General features: G+C 39.6%; 3 protein-coding genes across 3 annotated transcripts; 2 read left to right on the top strand and 1 right to left on the bottom strand.

Annotated features, from left to right (window-relative positions):
* Positions 1 to 49: 49 nt before the first annotated feature.
* atp5pb (ATP synthase peripheral stalk-membrane subunit b) lies at positions 50 to 4,459 on the top strand. The gene is made up of 7 exons (XM_044212897.1): positions 50 to 197; positions 1,035 to 1,071; positions 1,202 to 1,347; positions 2,247 to 2,410; positions 2,693 to 2,818; positions 3,535 to 3,714; positions 4,198 to 4,459. The coding sequence occupies exons 1-7, from the start codon at positions 170 to 172 to the stop codon at positions 4,273 to 4,275; spliced, it is 759 nt and encodes a 252-aa protein (XP_044068832.1). The 5' UTR covers positions 50 to 169; the 3' UTR covers positions 4,276 to 4,459.
* A 329-nt stretch (positions 4,460 to 4,788) lies between these two features.
* On the top strand, positions 4,789 to 13,957 carry eps8l3b (EPS8-like 3b). Its single transcript, XM_044212891.1, has 20 exons — positions 4,789 to 4,953; positions 5,763 to 5,873; positions 6,179 to 6,294; positions 6,384 to 6,448; positions 6,550 to 6,708; positions 7,371 to 7,514; positions 7,734 to 7,819; positions 7,939 to 8,072; positions 8,282 to 8,409; positions 8,563 to 8,698; positions 8,836 to 8,912; positions 9,060 to 9,134; positions 9,297 to 9,442; positions 11,084 to 11,270; positions 11,755 to 11,789; positions 11,924 to 12,017; positions 12,802 to 12,918; positions 13,002 to 13,090; positions 13,201 to 13,333; positions 13,414 to 13,957. The coding sequence occupies exons 2-20, from the start codon at positions 5,836 to 5,838 to the stop codon at positions 13,453 to 13,455; spliced, it is 2,001 nt and encodes a 666-aa protein (XP_044068826.1). The 5' UTR covers positions 4,789 to 4,953; positions 5,763 to 5,835; the 3' UTR covers positions 13,456 to 13,957.
* Positions 13,873 to 17,409, bottom strand: LOC122883765 (glutathione S-transferase Mu 4-like). Its single transcript, XM_044212898.1, has 8 exons — positions 17,248 to 17,409; positions 15,982 to 16,057; positions 15,810 to 15,874; positions 15,635 to 15,716; positions 15,257 to 15,354; positions 15,067 to 15,162; positions 14,490 to 14,600; positions 13,873 to 14,244 (listed from the first exon to the last, which is right to left on the bottom strand). The coding sequence occupies exons 1-8, from the start codon at positions 17,281 to 17,283 to the stop codon at positions 14,149 to 14,151; spliced, it is 660 nt and encodes a 219-aa protein (XP_044068833.1). The 5' UTR covers positions 17,284 to 17,409; the 3' UTR covers positions 13,873 to 14,148.
* Between the last annotated feature and the right edge of the window lie 397 nt (positions 17,410 to 17,806).

The raw sequence follows: 17,806 nt of genomic DNA on the forward strand, positions 1-17,806 counted from the left end.
GACTGCTTTATTTTACAACTCTAGAAATAGGAGCGCTTCTCTACTCTCGCGATGCTTCAAGAGGATTTCTCATGTATCCGCCATCCTTGTGGCTCTTTGCAGAAGGGCACGAAGAGGCCGAAACAAGGGTGCCCGGTGTAGCAAGAACTTGGCACTTCATCCTTCAAACATGCTGTCCAGGCTCGTCATTGTCTCAGGTATGAACTAATCTTGCCTTTGAGACGATTAATAAAATTCACTTAACTCTGGCATAACTAAACTGTCAAGCAGGAGAAACAAAAGTTTAAAGTGAATGTGAATCTGAAGGGTAAAGTGAAGGCCGCGCATTGAATGAGAGACATGCTAATGCTAGCTGTAGGTAGCTGGTGTAATTACAAACAGAGTATAACTGTAGCTAGTTTATTGCTTATAGATTTGTGTCGACAGTTATTGGTAACGCTATTGACTGTGTAGCATTTTCTGTATTTGTAGCAGACCTCACTACCAGATGGTTACAGCTAAGTTAGATGATGATAGCTAACGGTAGCAAGCCAAAGCTACATTAGCAGCGTAAGCTCTGCACGCCTGTAAATGTCACCTCTTTGACAGCTAGCATTGATCAGTTTTGTACTCTTTTTGTTTCTAGTAAGCAGAAACTTCAGTGGCTTCACAACGCAAGTCCACCAAGAGTGTGTTTTTATTTTAATGCTTTCACACGTTAATTTGAAGCAAGCTTAATCGCTACCAGACATTTAGTTGATATATGATCATCAGGTATTGAAATGGCCTCATCCTGTAACTGGGTTATTTTGTTGACTTTTGTCATTGCTAAGTAAAGTTCTATAACGTTACACTTGGTTTCCAGTTTATTAGTTACATTTTTCTAATGCACAGTCCTGCAATGAATCCTACCTTCATGAAGGTTATAATGGTCAGCTTTTGTTGAAACGGTTTTAGAGAGGTGTTGATTAATTAAGAAAATAACCAGCAATTAAACATGAATGAAAACAAGCATTAGTTGCAGTCCTGAATTTATGTCATTGTTCTGTTTGCAGCCAGTGCCCTGAAAGGCAGCGGCCCCCTTGGAGCTGGGTATGTGTTTTTAGAAGTTATTTTATTTACTGTATTTGTTACTAAATTGATGATACATTCTAGCAGCAACAAATATAAATCCTATGTTGGCTGTCCCTCTCAAAGCTTTTAACAACGTTGTCTCCCACAGTCTGGTCCAGGCTTCTCGCTCCCTGCACACAACGTCCCAGAGTCTGGCCCCACTGCCCCCTCTGCCAGAGAAGGGAGGAAAAGTCCGTCATGGCATCATCCCAGAGGAGCTTTTCCAGCTCCTGTACCCCAAAACTGGAGTCACAGGTCAGTAACATGAAGCAAGACTCAACTTTTGGTTGTTTCATTTCTGTTACATCTCTCAAGTGAAATGCTGAGTATTAAAATACCTCTATATCCTTTCTCTCATGTAAAATAACGAACAGCAATTTTACCATTACTAGCTACCCAAAAAACATTACCTATTGATTCTCATTAGCTCAAACAAAAACATATAAGCAGAGTAGATTTCAGTCTTCTGTCTTTCGTTTTAATAATGCAGCACCATGCCTATAATTAAATGTGTGTCAACTAAAAATTTCAATGAAAGTCAGATATGGTTTCACAAGGCAAGTTTATCTGTATGGCACCTTTTTAACAACAAGGCAATTTAAAGTGCTTTACATATAACAGAAAATGCATTAAGACAAGATATAAAAAAACACAATGCAATAAGGAAACACATAATTAGGATTTTTAAAGAGTTAAAAAAGAGAATAGAAATAAAATAGAATAAAACAGATCTAATCTAATAAAAGGCAGTGGCGACCTCAAGTTTTCTGGGAGTATGTAGACTATAAAAACTGAATGCTGCTTGTCCATGTTTAGGTTTGACTCTGGGAACAGTAAGCACACAAGGCTTATGGTTATGGTGTAATGTAAAAAGGCTTGGTCTCTCATTAGACAGTGTGTTAGTCAAAAGCTAACTTGTTTTGTCAAGAGCGAGGCATCTCAGTAACATGTTGTGTTTTCAGTCCTACTGTGCATATTAATGCATGTAGTAATAATGTCACTGAATGTGAGATTTTCCCACTAGGGTTTTTGTTGATGTGTTTTACACACTTTCATATGTTGTATTTGTATTTTTAAATTTCAAAAATAAGCTGCTGCATGAACAATGGACGAAATGGGGGGGGGAAATTATAAAAATTTCCTTCTCTCACTAGGACCCTACATGCTGGGCACTGGCCTCCTCCTCTACATGCTTTCCAAGGAAATTTACGTCATCAATCATGAGACCTTTGCTGCCGCCTCCATAGGCGCCGTCATTGTCTATGGTGTCAAGAAATTTGGTCCAAGTGTTGCAGCTTTTGCCGACAAACTGAACGAGGTAGGCTGGCAACCATATGGATTTGTGTGTTTATCTTTTTTTCTGGCTAATAATAGGATACTTGAAAAAGATTTCAGATTAGTGTGTGGATGCTTATTCCTATTGTTTTGTTTTTGTGTTGTTTTTTTTTTTTTAACTTTACTGTTTAAAGTAATAGACAGCTGATTTGTGATCAAGCTTTAGGCTTTCAGTCAAAGATCGTTGGGCCTCTTTTTTGTGAACAGCCTTTGCAAGCACCCCTGTGATCCTGCTGTGTGTGTGTGTGTGTGTGTGTGTTTGCAGGAGAAAGTGGCCAAGGCTCAAGAGGTGAAGGATGTCGCCATGGCCAGCCTGGCTCGGGCTATTGAGGATGAGAAGAAGGAACAGTGGAGAGCAGAGGGCAGAACAATGCTCTTTGACGCTAAGAGGGTAAGCAGCATTTTTACTTTTCAGTATCTTCACTGTTCATAATGTCCTGCTCCATATTTATACAACAATCCATATTGACTCCTGGTTAGTTGCCCAGCACTCCTTTACTTTGAGATCCAGGAGTTAAAGAGGCATTATTATTAATACATGACATTAATATCGACCTCTGCTGGCAACAAGTAGAAATTGCAACAACGTCATAGAGTGGCCAAAGAAACCTGCCATGGCTACTATGAATGTTGGGCGTTGCAATACAAAAATAAATTATATCTTGGAAAAATAAGAGTCCATAAATAAAGGTCATTAGAGTCTTCACTGATCTATGCAACACACCAGCTAGCTCTCGCTGAATTGCAGTGATACATTTGCTTCTGCTCTCTTTATATATATGCAGTCTGTTTTGAAAATGTGCAGTATATACCTGAATTCTTGCTCCACATATTATCATATGGCATTTTGTCATATCTTAGAAAACCCATTTTTGTGTTTAAAGGCATCTCATGGGTGGTTTAAAATAATTGTGATTTAATGTTTAGAGCTGTATGTCTCTGGTCACTCAAAGTATTCTTTATGTCACTTTAATTGCAACACAGTGTTAAGAGCAAGTAAAGATACATAAAATGCCAACAATTTTAGCAACTCAAGTGTAGACCAGATATTTCTACAGTGTGGTAGTGTGGTTACCAGGACTGCAAGGACTCCTCTTTTCCTTTCAGAACAATGTGGCTATGCTGTTGGAGACCAACTACAGAGAGAGGCTACACATGGTGACCAGTGAGGTGAAGAGGCGCTTGGACTACCAGATCAGCCTGCAGGACCTCCATCGCCGGATGGAGCAGGAGCACATGGTCAACTGGGTGGAGAAGAATGTCGTCAGCAGCATCACTCCTCAGCAGGTCAGTCTTTTTGTGTCAAACTGTCAGAAGCCTCCAGCTAAGTGATGTTTCTCGGTTTGGGTGTTAATTTAGGCTTATTGAACCTCAATACTTTTTTGGTACCAACCAAAAACACGAAACAAAAACTAAAAGTTGGCATTGAATGTCAGACTTGCAGTCTTGCCTACTTACTTTATTTGCCTGAGTACAAGATGACCCCGATTATAAGTTTTTGTAGAAGGTAGAGAAAATAAGGTATCGAAAAAAAGTTGTTTGGAATTGATAATGGCACTAGTACAGAAAACTTATCAGCCCTATTGATTGTTCAATTTTTGATTTACTTGCAACATAAGAAAACCGCCATTTTCAAAAAAATAATTAATAAAATTATCTTTTATAGTGAAAAAGTTATTAGGGTTTTCTTACTGTCTTGTACATACATCAGCATGGTAACACTTCGGGGCTTCATACCTGTGTGTGTGTGTGTGTGTGTGTGTTTTTCAGGAGAAAGAGAGCATCGCCAAGTGCATCACAGATTTGAAGGCCCTGGCCAAGGCCACTCAGGCTCAAGCTACAGCCTAAACTGTCAAGTCTTCAGAGAAGGCGACTCTAATTCCCAACTCATTGTCCCAAGACGAGACGTTCACTTTTCTTTACAGAATAAACTATTTCCTCCTTAAAGATTGTCTCTGTCAATATTATGGGTGTGTACAGTATTTACACGTCAGCTGATGGTAAAATAAATGGTTCTGTTATTCAACTTCAACTGGCTAGTTTGTTTTTTTCCACTTCAAGCAAGCACTTTCAACATGTTGTTTAACCTTTGCTTGTGTATTTTCTCAGTAAAGTTACGTGTGAATGTACTGTATGTGGAACATGCTTAGCGTTACCATTTTATAACTACAATAGATTACACTTGAGTTTCATAATTACATAAGAGCATTTTCTGGAGCACTTCAGACCTTTGATCACTGAAGGAGATACTGTGAAGCATTTCTAAACCTTTGGACTCATAATGAGCCATAGATTTGCTGCCTTCCACCATACCTCTAGTACTATCCTCAAATGACAAATCGGGCCAGTCCTACTGATCCGTCATTCCCGTCAGATTGTTGCACTTTGATCCTGGTGCCTTTTTAAGCAGGAAGTCAAGGGAATTTTCTCAGTAAGCTGTGTGAGGAGCAGGCGCTTTCTGCTACGAGTGGAAAATCTGATTGAAAGAAGGGAACGATGACACCGGAACTGAGCTGACACAGACAGGTAATAACTGGACGAATAAATTATGTAAAGGCGATGTGATTAGAGGTTATAATTAAGCAAGGTTAACTACATCTTGTGTTGTGGCGGCATTACATCTTGTTTAGCAATGGAAATGTGTTTGCTCTTGCGGAAAGTGGGTTTTTGTTGAGATGAAAACTGATCTTACATCGTACATTCAAATATGTGACAGTTTGAATTTTAACACTAAATGCCAAGTCAGCAGTGATGTTGACATCTTGTTGCTGAATTGGAGCAGGTGTTTTTAGAATTTGTGTCTTCAACCTCTTGATACATACATTAAGGGGAGTCATAACACCCTTTATACTGATCTACCAAGTATTCTGATCCAAGTCCAAGCAGGAGGTCAAGTCTTCAAGACACAGATTAATAATTATTGAAACTTTGTTCATTTTAACCATGAATTTATAACAATTAGTTACACAAACTAACTGGGCATTTCCCTCTTGGTGCTTTATTATTGCTTCTGTTTGCATTTAAGATTGGTTTTAAAGCAAAACTATGTAACTTTTGCTGAATAACACTCACTGTGGCCACAGCTGACAATCATGAGATAATGGTAAAATGTAGTGTAACAGTAGCGCAAGTAGAAAATTGATACATAACAAAATCTATCTTAAAGTTTCTAACACTAGCTAACATTAGCCACCCTAAAATACTGATCATACCAGACCAAGTAGGACTGTTACATAGTCTGGCTTTAAGCTGTCAAAATCTGTAAATATCCCAACTGGGTGAACAAATTTGACTTGGTTAAATATGAAATGGGTGTTTTTCCTCTTTTTGTACAGGTTGGACTAGAGTGATTCTTGCCGATCAGAAGTTTGAACTTTTCCAAAAAAAGACAGAAGTTGTAGTTTGAAAATGTTTGGAAACACCGGACCTTTCTCTTATTCCCCAAGGTTAGTAAATTTAATTTCACTTCCAGGTTCACCGACCACTGATATTAATTATGTTGAGCTTTTGATCATCGATTTGAGATTACAACACTCTACACACTTGTTCACAACCTTTCATGATAAAACTGTGTTGTGGTGACTGTGCAGCTGACATGAGTGGTGGGCTGGGGATGATTTATCTTCAAATCACTGCACTGGTGATGACGATGATTGTTTTATTGACATGTAAGGTGCCCAGGCTGGCGACAGCTCATGAATGGATGTGCCCCACTTCTCCTGTTTGATAAGTTGCCTTTATTATGCTGCAGGGGTTTCTTACAGGAGGACCTCCCTCAGCAGAGGCGGGCTTTCCAACATGATGACCTCAGGGGTGCTCCACTGCAGAGAAACCACATGTCCAGGCCCAGTGGGAAATCAATATACAGTATGTTCAGACATAAAAACACCTCTAATTTGATTATATTTTCCTTTTCGTGAGATGTATTTTCTTAGTAACAATGTTATTTACACCAGAGCAGAGGAAGGAGTACTCTGAGGAGCTGAACAGACAATCTGACAGCTTTCACGTCAGAGTGGAGGTAAATGAGTATGAAATCTGCACCAGCACGGAGACATATACATTACTAACAATACAACCTTTAGCTCTCTTCATCCATGACCCTCCACATTGACTCCACAGCACCTGTTGACCTGTGAGCTGGACGGCCAGGAGCTGAAGACAGTGGACAGCTGCGTGGCCAAGCTCAAGAGGCTAGATGCCAAAGGTCGCCTGTGGCCCCAGGAGATGATCATTGAGGTTCAGGGAGGATATCTACTGCTCAGTGACATCGAGACCAAGGTTGGTAGCTACATCCTTCACGTGAACTTAGAGGAATTTAAACAAGTATGGCACGTGGCCAAAAGTATGTGGACATCAAAACATTGCAGCCATAGGTCATTGCGGAACATGTAATTCCAAAACCATGGCCATCAATATGCTGCTATAATAGCCCCCAAATACAGCCATAGACCAAGAGCACACAAAGGATGAACTGTGAGTGGAGCATTAAGCAGAATTACACAACCACAACCGTTTTAATTAGGATTTAACATAACCTAAAATGACCACATCTTGCTGCAAGAGTGTTCTGCTATAAGACGGTGTAGTACCTCATTCGTCCAGGAGTGTCCTATCGTAGAAAAGGTTTCAGTCAGACTGAAACCTTTTCTACAAGTGTTCTGCTATGTTTATTTACAAAATGAGATGCTTACAAATATAAACTTTTGTTTAGTGTGTAGATTGTGTATTTTAAGTATTAGAGAGGCATTCAGTGTCTGACATTTAGATATATTATAAAATAAGAACAAAGAACTAGAAAGCGGAATCACATGAACAAACAATTGACAACTTCTAGTCAGAAAGCAGTGTGTGTAAGTACTTTCAATATTGATTATTAACTGTGTATTCACTTTCATAAACCTGTGGTCATAACGTTTGCCCTGTTCAATCTGATTCTAAAGGTAGAGCTGGAGTCGCTGCCTTTGAGTTGCATCATGAAAACAGAAGCTGTGCTGGATAGCTGCGCCTACAACTCTCTGCTGACAGTAACTGTGCAGGAACGGAACAAACGCCAGGTCTTCATGTTCCAGTGTGAGGAGACTGGGGTGAGTCACATTTCACCAGAACCCTCAGTGACCTCTTGATTGTAATTCTGACTCCCTGAAAGCCTCCAGAGAAGGAAGGATGTGTTAGTCATGTTGGGATGTGCAATCTCTGAAATCAAGGCCATTCCCTGAAACCATTATCACTATTTCATAACAAGCTGTTTTTTTCTGGTGTCACGTACTGTAGGAGTTTGATTTAAAGCAGATCTGTTTCACCAGGCGGAGCTCATCAAGAGTGATCTGGATAAGGCAGTCCAAAAAGGAAGTGTTGATAAGGAACCACACAGATACCAGTCTGACATCAGGTACAATGTCACATCACATGAATACAGAATAAACAGAGATAAAATCACATTAATGCGAAATCAGAGGAAGGACAAATAAAGAAATTGAATGGTATAATGCATGAACTGCATGTTCTCAGGAGTAATCTTGAGAGTATCATCAGGCAACATGCTCCAGAAAGTTTCCGGCAGGCTGGGCCTCATCCTGTGCCGCGAGAGAGGACCCCACCACCGCTGGACCACCCGGCCCCACAGTGGAGCAACAGAGAACCAGGTACGGCTTGATCTAATCTATTGTAAGCGTATGAAAAAAAAATCTTTCATCAAGGAAGTGAGACTCCTGTCAATTCTTACAGTTGTGTTCATCTACAACTGACATGTACAACGGTTTATGGATGTGTTCTGTGGAAATAGAATGGGATTCCCCTGAAGTTCAGTCACATTGGTATTTGTCTCCAAACAATTTATTTTGTTGCTCTATAGAAAATTGGGCGCCTCCGCAGGTCTACACCTCACAAGAAGCAACAGTGCACCTTCCTGGTCTTAAAGAATTACAGAGTAGCCCAGAGGTTGATTTGTCACCTGAACAGACAGACACAGAGAGGAACACGGTCAGTACTGTCATTTAAACTGTTTACATAAATTATAGGTAGTGGATTATATCAGGAATAAATTGTCGTGGATGTTGTCCAATCATCTTTCTCATCTCAAGGAAAACATGCCACTGAATATGTTTTGTTTCATGCTTGTGTTCCTTTTCACAGGACATTTTAAACCATGTTATAAATGATTTGGAGATCTTCATGGGAAAAGTGTCTGCTGCAGCAAGTGCACCGTCGCCACAAGAGAACAAGCGCAATAAGAAAAATGGATTTAAGAAGAAAAAATCCAAGAACAACGGTAATATCCTTTTCCCAGTTTATCTTTCCATGAGCACATATATTTAAGGAAGTAATGCACTGGAGAAGCGACCTCCTGTAGGTACAGACATACTGATAGCACAGATGTTTGCGTCTAATAAGTATTTTCTCCTGCAGCACCAGCTGTCAGTCTGCCACTTTGGGAGGAATATGTCTCCTATCTTCAGAAAATCAAATATGGATTCAATCTGTTGGTAAATACTTCTTTAAATCTTTAAATGTCTCCACGGATTACACATTGACCAGAGTGGTTTTGGAAAGAATTTGGGTGAACGCTCTAATGTGTTGACTGGAATGAGTGATTGCCGCAGAGTGTGACTGAAAAACTGTTTATATTACAGGGCCAGCTGGACGGTGCGCTGACCAGCCCCAGTGCTCCTGACTTTGTCCACATCTTCTTCACTAGTTTAGGCATGGTGAGCTTTTCTAAAACTTATTTTTGATCTACATTCAAGGCACCAATTATCTGCAGTGATCGCCACTCTACTTTAATAAGTGTTTTCACAGTTTTCTTCACTTCAGCGTGGCGGTCTCTTGATTGTGACAGTTACTACTTAACTTCCTCCATTTTTCCACAGACAGTGCCTCAGTATCCTGCAGACCTGCCTCCCACTGTGCTCTCTCCTCTGCTGACAGAGGCGGCCGTGCAGCTGCTCAGTCAGGTCGTCGGCCCGGAGGAAGACTGCCTTTGGACGTCACTGGGAGATAGCTGGAACATTCCCAGGTAGGGTGTCCTTTATAACTCTCACACACTTACACAAGTCTTTTTTATTAAGTTTGTTACCTTCTCATATACAGTATAGCCCACTGATTACAAGTGTACCTGTACCTGCCCAGGCACGCCCTAACTTGAGGCGTAGTATGTGTGTGTTTGCTGATATGTAAATATAGGTCAAAGTTAATGCTGCATTCATGTCCAAGGGAAAACAATGATAGACAGGAGTCTTTTAATTTGAAACTACAGCTAATTTCAGTTTTAAGATGGTAAAGTCTACTTGAGACTTAAAGTTTGGCAATGGACAACAAGGAAATACTGTGAAGGATATATTAATTATTATTTTACTAATGCTTTATTGGTCACTTATAAGCCATTATTAAGAACAGTCCTTTTGGCTGCTGTTTATCTTCCTCCAGCAGGACACTTGATTTGTTTTTTTCTATCTATAGTTCTTCAGACCACTCCAATGGACTGTTTGACCACCTAATTTGTGGAAAAGAGTTGCTGAGAATCTGGACCAACATCCATTTAACATTTAAAGCTGCATCATAGAAAAAATAAACATCAGCCAAAGAGATTTTTCACAAAACTAGCAACCCAAAGGTTTTTTCTTATTAATGGCCTCTAACTGATCTATACAGCATCAGTAAATGATTTATTAATCATTAATAAGCCATTAAAAGACTGGTTTGACATTTTGGGAAATACGCTTATTTGATTTCTTGCGGAGAGTTAGACGAGAAGATTGATGCCACTCATGCTTGTCGTTAAATATGTAGCTACAGCCAGCAGCCAGTTAGCTTAGCTTAGCATAAAGACTGGAAACAGAGGGAAACAAGTAGCCTGACTCTGTCCAAAGGTTAAAAAAATCTGCCTGCAATCAGGATATTGCTGCTGCGCAACCAGAGGAGACTCCAGGAAGTCACCAGGCCCAGCCACCCCGGAACCCCACAATGTGTAATTTGTAATTCAATTCAGTTCAATTCAATTTTATTTATATAGCGGCAATTCTTAACAGATGTTAGCTCATTGCACTTTTCCTATAGAGCAGGTCTAGACCGTACTCTTTATATTATTTACAGAGACCCAACAAATCTCACCATGAGCAAGCACTGGTGTTTGTATGGATTAAACAAACAAGAGATAATGTGTTAATTAGTGAGCTAAATTTTAAATCTTTTTTTTTTTTTTTTTTTAACCTTTGTACAGGCTGGCTATTTCCCACTGCCTCAAGTCTTTATGCTAAGGTAGCTGACTCCAGCTTCATATTAACGTACACACAGTTGGTATAGATCTCATCTAACTCTTGGCGAGAAAGTGAATACGCTCATTTTCCTAAATGTAATTTCAGCTCATAAACTCATAAAGGATGCCTTATTAGAAAGTGGTACCAAAACATTTTGGGATCAAAACTCCTAAAATGGCATGCCAGGACCTGACTTCTGACTGATTTTCTTTGTTTGTTGTGTAGTACATTTGCCATGCTTGAATCATCTGAAATCCATCATTCACATGTGTGAGAAAAAGCTCATCAGGAGCAACAAAACTCTCCAGAAATGTTAAGTTAAGAGATCACTTCAGCATTAGATAGTTTCTTTTTTTTTTTTTACTTAGCTAATAGTTTAATGCCCTCCTGTCACCTCATAGGTCTAGATGGCCGGATGATGATGTCCCACCTTACATCCCAGAGTTCTACAATGGCTGGCAGCCGCCTGCCCGCTCACGCATGCCTTATCAGAACAGTCCAATGAGCAGGAGCAACAGCCAGCGCTTCCCACCTGGCCAACCCAATGGACAAATAAATGAAAGGGGGATGCAACAGCAACCCAAAGAGGTAGAACCATACTGACAAAATTACTCACCTCTACCTCTGGATTTTGTTTCCATACCCAATTCTTATGACTGTCATATCAACAGATTTAGCAATATGTTTGGGACTGTCTTAATGGTGCTCTAGCAGAGATATTAGGTACCTGTCACATCCAGCTGTTGCTAAATTAGTTTCCCCATATGGTAGATTACAGTGCTGTTGTTTTCAGCACCTCAGTAACTATTATTCAGTAGCCAAGTGTTTAATGAAGTATGTTGACACTGTGCTTGAGAAGTGGGAAGTAGCTTAAATTGCATAATCAACTCCACTGAAAAGGATTACCTATTTTTTAAGTGGCTAACAATTATAATCACTGCTACCATCTGGCAATCAGTACCTTTTAATATGCAAGTTTTCAAAGCAACATGAGACAACTAAACTGTGAAGCCATTATCACAAGCCTAGTATTCATTCAGTTTCATCATGTTGCATTGTATGCCTTTTACAGCCTGTGACTAACAGTCCATGGGGTTCACCACCACGGTAAGTGTTATTACACCACAGTAAATATGGCTTTATGATCACATTTGCAAACATTTCTTTTAATGAGTACTCAGTACACTTTATACTGGTCACATGCATTGCTGTCACAAAGTGTGTGTCTGCTGCTGTTTCAGCCCCACTGAGCCACCCCTGTACATGCGGGTCATTTACGACTTCATGGCCAGGAACAACCGAGAGCTGAGCATTATGAAGGGTGATGTGGTTGAGGTGAGATGAAAAACATGGTGCAATAACCTTCTCACCCAGAAATTATTATCCAGTATTATCCTTGTATTTGTCCAACACAGCTGTTCATTGGCAAATTGCATTTTTTCAAATCAAGATTTAAAAAAACAAAAAAAAACAATTTGTGTGCCTGAAAATGTATCTACCAAGCAAATAATGGTAGGATGTTTACCAAACTATTATCCAAAGGTCCACTTCACTTTTGCTTACAGACTCTTTGACTCTAGAAAAAAAAAATTACAAAAATAGACTACAGTAGTCACACTCACTGGAAGCAGCTGCATATCTTTCCAGCTTTTCTAGCCGATGTGTCTAGTATGTCCACTAGATGTACAAATACAAGCCATTCAGTATTTTTGTCACTATTAGAACAAAGTGTAAATAATGGTTCTTTCTCCTTTAGGGTTAGTTTTTGTTGTCTATGATGTACGTTTCCAGCTGATAAGAGAGAGTTGCAATTCAGGGACAGGCAGGAAAATTAAAAGAAAACAAAAATCTGACAGTGGAAACAGGCTGCTTGTGAAACGGATCCAACAGACATTGGAACTGCGGCAGAGAGCAGCCAAGTCCAGCCGAAGTGTGGGCTTAATTGGTTTAAATATTTCCATATAGTACTGATACACTGTGCTACTCTGAATGGAGGCTTTATTCTATTTACATTTTCATAAAGTGGTTTGTATATTTACCACAGTCTATCATAGCTGACATTACTGTCAGTATTAACTTTCAAGTGCTTGAGATTTTGGGTTCTTTGGGCTTTTTACAGGTGGTTCAGAAATCCAAGCAATGGTGGCTTGTTCGCAACGCCCGTGATGAGGAAGGCAACGTTCCTCAGAATGTTCTGGAGCCGATGGAGAGCACTGGACTCATGGATGATCTACCGGTGAGTGAAGTGAGACGCAGCTCTGCTGAGTAATTTAACAGGTTTCACATGTTACATTTTATTCCCTTCGCTCTCCCTCACAGCGCGACACTCGCGGTCCAGTGACTCTGGACATGACCTCCGCACCTGCAGAGGTCAAAGCCTGGCTGCAGTACAAAGGTTTCTCCAAAATGTGAGTGAAATAACGCACAGAGGGGGTGACAACGATGAGATGTTTGCACTGTAAATAAGACTTGTATTGCATGATGAAGTTGGTTTTGTTTTATGGCTTTTCATGTGCAGCACTGTGTCCAGCCTCGGGGTTCTGACTGGCAAGCTGCTTCTGGGTATGACCAAGGATGAGATAAGGACTGTGTGCCCAGAGGAAGGAGGCAAGGTCTTCTTCCAGCTTCAGGCCATTAAGTCAGCGATTGCAGTAAGTAATGTGTCATGTGATATGCACACACACACACCCAACTGCAGCACATCAATAATGTTTGATCCTGTTCCCTACAGCTCGCCAGTGAACCGTCAGACCTGTACAACGGACGCTACTAACGACCTGCTCCAATTTCTTTTCTCCTGAATTTAATTGACGGATCAACATCTTAAATTATTGGTGTCTTAATTCATAAATGCTCTTGTGTGACTGCTGCTTTCAGCATTTCTGTTATTTAAGGGAAAGCACTTTTAGCAAATTAAACTTATGTTGTATAATTTATCACCTGCAGCAATAATTGTAAGTTACTCTAAAACTAAATTACTGCAATTTATTTTACCTACTTGTAACTAGTACTGTATCTAGTTAATTTAAGTAAAGTGTGTATAGTCTGTGATTAAACTTAATATGTATGTAGATATTTTTAATCCAATACTACAGTCGTGTTAATTGAATAACTACAACCAAGTTCTGCGTACATATACACACACACACACACACAAATGTATTGTACAAAAAGTGATGTTGAAACAAAGTCAGTACAAGATTTACTTTAATCTGTCAAAAGATGTAACAAAAATTAAGTGCTTTAACTCAAATTAAAGTTTCTACTTATCTTCATACTATTAGAACAAACTTTGATTTCTTTTTAAACTAATAAGGCTTTTAGAACTGGCATGAGTGCATCGTGATTAAGGACATGAAACCAACACAACCAACTAGTCAACAGGTTATAAAAAGATAGTACAGAGACTTTTCTCTGTCCTGAATTTATGAGTTATTGAGTCAGTTGCACTTGTGAACATTGTCCTTTACTCTTTCTTGTTTCCCCACTTGGCCATCTTGTTGTTGACAGGAGTCTTCATGAATCTGTTTGACTTCATGTAGGCAGCAATCTTTTCCAGAGCCTATGATGATATATTATACCAGGCATTAAGAAAAAAAAAAAAAAAAAAAAAAAAAAAAAAAAAGGCAAGACCGGCACAGAAGCAACTCCCCATATACAGTACATTATTTACCTATAGACATGACACTGAGACACACAGAAGACAAAAGATGCTAGAGTGCAGGACTTTCTATTTCCTGACTACAACTTTCAGTGCTAAGTGTAGGATGTGCTGTTTGTATCTGACAAATAGTTGAGCGTTCTCACCTCAAAACGGTCTAAAAGATCTTTGAGGTTCTTGAAGTCATCCAGGCATGTAGGATGAAACATCCTGTGTTGATCCAACAGCTCGTACATAATGAAGTCCACAAAAGTGATCTGTTGTAAAGAAAAGTTATAATCACAAACGCGTTGAAAGCAAAATAAAGGCTCAATGTAGAGACTTTAAAGCTGCACTAATCAAGTTTTAAACCAGCAATCAGTCAAATGACCTGCATGTAATGTTTAAGGGGTTGCTTACTGACGAACCCAGAGATTCATCACCGAACTCTGCAGTTCTCCCTCAGCTTAATGATCTGTTTAAGCTTGTTGTTTTGGTTTTTCAACCCAAAAGTTTACTGCTTGGTTCCGTCTTACCTCATTTTCAGCTCGAATCAACACTGTTTCAAGCAACAGCAGGCAGCTGTTTTCAGCAAAAAGGCTCCAGGGAGCATCTAGCAGCTCACGACCCAGTTACATTTCTCAAAACACAACTCCAAGTGGCCAGTAAAAAGCCTGAGTAGTGCAGTTTTAAGAATGACTGTGCCTAACATATGAAGCTTTCCATGTTTAAGGGGTGACATACCTTGTCACCAGCAAACCACTTCCTGTCTCCCAAGAAATCTGAGAACTGCTTTAGTACGTCTGGCAGCGCCTTAACGTACGCTGGCTTCATATTGTCCTGATGTCAAAGAGGTGATGTTGGAATTAGTAGTGATTCAAAGGCTTAAAATGACACATTTAATGTTATTAAAAACTTTCAATGTAGTACTCACAAAGTCAGTGTAGCACAGCCTCACAAAGCCATTTCTGAAGTCCATCGCCTGGTTCTCCATGATGTCTACACGGACCTTCTCATCCTCCGTCTCTCCACCTGTGATCACATCGGATGAGTGGGTCTAAAGACTGAGATACTACACCTTGTGGTTCTTTTAAAAAAAAAAAAAAAAAAAAAAAAAAAAGACCATAAAAGTAACCACTGATGTTTACATGGAAACGCTGTGGTGCATTTGGAGAGTTTCCAAAATAAGATATTTTATTAGGAAATATTCACAATGAATGAATTTAAAAAAAAAAAGAAAAAAGACCCAAAACTAATAATTAAAAAAAAAAAAGAAGACATTCATATATGGAATAAAACACACAATACTTACACAAATTGTGTTTACGAGCAATGTATCTCATGATAGCATTGCTCTGCACTATCTTCCTGTCTCCGTCCTCCAAGTAGGGCAGCTGTGGTGAAACGTTAATCACAATACCATTATTAGTTGATGTTTTAAACTTGCCTGCTTTACACTTCAATTAATACAAGTTAAACTCACTTACATTGGGAAAGTCCATTCCAAGTTTGGGTTTTTCATCAAACCAGCAGCTCTTGTCATAGTTTGGAGCTGTGTGAGAAGAATGTGGGTTAGATGATTAGGTAAGTATGTTGTATGGAAACTTGCGTCACTTCTTTATAACAGCCGTTTATCTGTTAGTTGAACAGGCAAGTTACCTTCACCACAGACATAAAACTTGTCCTCATACTTGGTGCCGGTGTACTCCAGCAGCAGGCGGGCAGGCTGGGCGAGCTGCATAAGTGTCCAAAAATTAGAGATGGGAGAGAGGTTGGTGATATTTGTGTTCGTGAGACATGAGATTTACACATGGATGTCTGGAGATGACATGCATTCACAATTTTCTCTCTCCCATTTGTTATTTTCAGATAATGAAATGGTCATTATTGCAACTACAACTCTCCCTTCTTGACTTAAATACCTTGAATTCACAATAAAACATTAATTTATGTGCTCATGAGGACCTAAATCATGTTCTCATGAAAAGTTGTTCATGTATGGCCTTGGTGGACTGCTGCTGAAGTTTGCTCCAGTTTATTAATTTAGCTTTCAGGAGATAACGCTTTAGTTATATGTGGTAAAATGATTAGTTGATTATTTGAAGGGCACAAAGGAGAAAGGTCTGCACACTGTTAAGCTCCAAGTAAATAGTTTAATTCTCTTTTCAAGGCAACATTTCGATGGACTGAGTTTTATCCTCAACAGATTTTAATTAAATTGTACTGTTTATGTGCATTTTGTCTCAACAATCACATACATTTAAGTGATTTATCAAGTAAATACACAACACTTGCTACATCTTCTCAAACGTGAAGTTTAGCGTAGTTTGCTTTCGTTTAATACAATTTTAACTTTGAGGTTTAATGTCTTGGTCAAATGGCTTGTAGTTAAGACATTACCTTTCACCACTTGAACAATGGAACTGCGTTTGCACGAGACAAGTGTCTGCACAGTCAAACATGTCGGTCCCACGGCAGCTGCTAGAATTACGTGTTTTCTGCCATTTGCAAGTAGCTACTTAATTTATAAGCACATTTAGTGGTCCACTTTTAAAAGATATTTCCCATCTAACTAACTTTACAGCCCGTTCATTCCACTGGTAACACTGCTCACCCAGAGTGAGCAGCGCTAACTGTCTGAACGCCGGATAATGATAACATTTTGAGCACGTGCGCGTCGTATTTCGCAGTTACATAACGTTTTACCGAGCGAGGCTCTGTCAACACTTGTATTTGTTTATAAAACACGTGTTATGCAATAAAAATCTGAATTTCAGTGGTAGATACAAAGAGTTTGAAAGGCGGCGCCGCGGTCTGCGTTAAACCGGGTTTTGGTGGATGTCCAGCGGCAGCCGTTAACAGCAACAGCGCTGCAAACATCGAAAGCTAGGTTACTTTACCAACAAAGAAGACGGCAAAACTTACCCCACGAATATCCCAGTAAGCCAGTTTCATTGTCATTTCGAATCACTTTCGGATACCAAATGTGGCTGACCGCGACTTTAGCAGCTGCTGATGGTCAGTCGGAGAGGGAGACTAAAGTGAGGTGCGCTTGTTTATTTCTGCAGCCTGTGAGGGGACAGACGAAAGAGGCGGGCGGGGTGAACCGGGCGTTCACACAGTTACTCTGAACCGGTTCTTTTGTTTGCATGTTTGCACTAACATGGTGTGTGAATATGAATACGATAATCTGGTAGTCAGCTCTGCTTCGTATAAATCTAGACATTTCCATGACACAGAGAAACCACAATGGAAACTACTGTATAACTGTAGTACATGAAGTTATGCATGGATTCATTTAAAACTTTTTACATAAATCCATTAACCTGCATACAAAAGAGTTGTGAATCTTTAGGGGGATTTTGTGAAATCATTTGCTACCACACAAAAAACATTGGATATAAAGATGAAACTTAATTTTGAAAAGATCGGGGTAGGTAATCGTTTTGAATTTCGTGTTGAACTTCCTGCTTATTTTGACCTA

The sequence above is a fragment of the Siniperca chuatsi genome, linkage group LG10 (assembly GCF_020085105.1).
Source record: "Siniperca chuatsi isolate FFG_IHB_CAS linkage group LG10, ASM2008510v1, whole genome shotgun sequence".
Classification (NCBI taxonomy): domain Eukaryota; kingdom Metazoa; phylum Chordata; class Actinopteri; order Centrarchiformes; family Sinipercidae; genus Siniperca; species Siniperca chuatsi.